The sequence below is a fragment of the Austrofundulus limnaeus genome, unplaced genomic scaffold (assembly GCF_001266775.1).
Source record: "Austrofundulus limnaeus strain Quisiro unplaced genomic scaffold, Austrofundulus_limnaeus-1.0 Scaffold343, whole genome shotgun sequence".
Classification (NCBI taxonomy): domain Eukaryota; kingdom Metazoa; phylum Chordata; class Actinopteri; order Cyprinodontiformes; family Rivulidae; genus Austrofundulus; species Austrofundulus limnaeus.
The window spans coordinates 471,485-474,323 of record NW_013952745.1 but is presented as its reverse complement, the minus strand read 5'-3'; the positions used below and the strand labels follow the sequence as shown (position 1 = coordinate 474,323).

At 41.2% G+C, this 2,839-nt stretch overlaps 1 protein-coding gene across 1 annotated transcript in view; it reads left to right on the top strand.

The window, feature by feature from the left end:
- The window catches only part of grin1b (glutamate receptor, ionotropic, N-methyl D-aspartate 1b), a gene marked incomplete in the record, with an annotated part of 49,395 nt that overhangs the window by 32,612 nt on the left and 13,944 nt on the right, over nucleotides 1-2,839 (top strand). The window contains 4 exon segments of the mRNA XM_014022811.1: nucleotides 321-485; nucleotides 816-934; nucleotides 1,555-1,667; nucleotides 1,750-1,898. Of these exon segments, the coding sequence (XP_013878265.1) occupies nucleotides 321-485; nucleotides 816-934; nucleotides 1,555-1,667; nucleotides 1,750-1,898 (546 nt within the window).

The following is a 2,839-nucleotide window of genomic DNA, read 5'->3' as shown; positions in this document are numbered from 1 at the left end:
TGATGGTTTCAAAGAACTTTATTTTTTGGTAATTTTACCAAATATTGCTCACTTCCATTGAAGGAGGGTAACTGTGTAATTATTGGTCTATTAGCAAAATTTTTCATGAAGCACCTCATGGATTTTAACAAAACTCGCAAAAAGTTACTGATTCAAGATGGCCGCCGCAGCAAACAGAAAGAGCTGTAATTCCATTCATTTTGCAGGCTGTGAGATAAAACTTGGTGGGGTAGTAGCTGAGAGTCGTCCCCATCACCTGAGCTCTTTACCTGATCTCCAGTTGGACCGGTTCACCTGAGTTCTGCCCTCTCCTCCCGCAGGTGAACAACAGCAACAAGAAGGAGTGGAACGGAATGATGGGGGAGCTGCTGGGGGGCCTGGCGGACATGATCGTGGCCCCCCTGACCATCAACAATGAGCGCGCTCAGTACATCGAGTTCTCCAAACCTTTTAAATACCAGGGGCTCACCATCCTCGTCAAGAAGGTGAGTGAGAGGCATCGACGCTGATCAGAGCGTTGATCTCTGACGGCGAGCGGTGAGCAGGAAGCTCCGAGTACAGAGTCTGTTTGTGAGAAGATGCCAAGTTCCTGTTCACACGCTGCAGCAGAACCAGCAGACTGATCCGGTTATTTCAGCAGATATCGATCGGGTTCATCTCTGTATTCACCTCAGGCTGCCGGCAGCTTCTTGTGCTCAGATCAAACTCGACAGCACAGAAATAAAGCGTTGAGCTGTGTCTGCAGCCGTGATGGACCCGAACACGAGCCGACAGAGCCCGCAGGATCTGCTCATGCTTTCTGTTTGTGTTTGCAGGAAATCCCTCGCAGCACTCTGGACTCGTTCATGCAGCCGTTCCAGAGCACACTGTGGCTGTTAGTCGGTCTGTCGGTCCATGTGGTGGCAGTGATGCTTTACCTATTAGACCGGTTCAGGTAAACAACACAACTGTACACTGTAGCTACACAACAACAAGCTTTATTCAGAGAAATACAAGATCTCATCAGATTTAAAGTACCTGTGACATCAAATTTTTGCAATAAACCTGAATGCATTTTTTGAAAGATAACAATGATAACATGTTGCAAAACAAATTTTACGCTGCTGAGATGAACAGTTGTTGAGATACTTACATGTGAAGGAACAGGAAGTGATGTAAAAGGGGAATGTCTGAATGTAAACAGTGTTGTTACAACACAGACTGTAGAGAAGAATCTGATGTTTCTTTAGATTATTTTTAGTCGCTATCAGAGGGATGAGGAAGAGTTAAAGTTTAAATAATATTATTTTAATAAATTGAGACCAGCAAGTTTATTTTATTGATGAGAGTTACCCTTTGATGTCACTTCCTGTTTCTTTTTGGCTGAGACAAATTCAAAAGAAAATAAGCCGGTTTTGAGATAAAATGTGTAAAATCATGTGTACTCTACCAATTTTCTTAAGTATAAAGATGCTTTCTTTGATTTTTTTTTTTTGAAGGATAGGCATGTCACAGGAAGTTTAAAGTTGTGTTTATTGATAATGTGATGATAAAACAGTGAGTTTGTGTCTGCAGCCCGTTTGGGAGGTTTAAAGTGAACAGTGAAGAAGAAGAGGAAGACGCCCTCACCTTGTCCTCAGCTATGTGGTTCTCATGGGGAGTTCTGCTGAACTCTGGGATCGGAGAAGGTAAAGACGGCGCCGGCTCTGATGCCCGTGTTGCTGTCGGCGCCGCCGTCTTCTGACGTTTCGTACTGATGTTGATCTGCAGGAGCTCCCAGGAGCTTCTCGGCCAGGATCCTGGGGATGGTGTGGGCCGGCTTCGCTATGATCATCGTAGCATCGTACACCGCCAACCTGGCGGCCTTCCTGGTGCTGGACCGGCCTGAGGAGCGCATCACTGGCATCAATGACCCCAGGGTGAGCACAAAAACACACAGCTACAGGCTAAAACAAGCAAAGCAATAGCTAAAAGCTAAAAGTAGCAAAAGTCTAGCGAACAGCTAAGAGTTGCAAAATGCTAGCTAGAGGCTAAAAGCGACAACCATTGATATATATTACTGGACTGGGCGTCACGTGACCTGGGCGTGCCAAAAAGAAAAAACCCAAGGGGGATTTTTATGCATTGAGCTAATGCTAACGCTATCCATTGAAATCAATGAGCAGAATGTAGCGCGGTGCAAATAAACACTTTATAAATGTACAAATGGTACAAATACTTTGCTATAAACTGCATAGATTGTTACATGTTTACAAGAGATAAAAGTGTTATGTTTCACAGGTAAATATTACACATATTTAACCAAAATCAATTATTTTAATTGTAAAACCTGTATGCTAGCATTAAACAGCTTCAATATTCATGTTTAACCTTATTTAAAATCGATTTTATCTGTTGTCAAATATATTATTTATTGATATTAAACATGTAAATATGGACTTTATTGGATTGTTGAGTAGTTACACTGCATATAAATTTAGAAATTATGATGTAGACTCACTAATGACAGACACTAATGTAATGATTGAGCATCATAAACATAAATAGTCACATTGTCAAACAGGTTGGTTTATTCAGATATTTTCTACATCCAGTATTTGTGTTTTTCAACATTTCCAGAGAAAAGGAGGAAAAAAACATGTTCAGATACAGCCTGCATCATTGTGAACCTGAAGAATAATTCTTTGTGATAAAAATACATTCAATAAACAATTCTCTGTGACCTGAAATAATTAGTTTTTTTAGGTTTTACTGATGTTAAAATTATTGTAGTTTGCAGCAAAAACTTTTATAGTTGTGTATGTACAGTATGTACACACACACACACACACACACACACACACACACACACACACACACA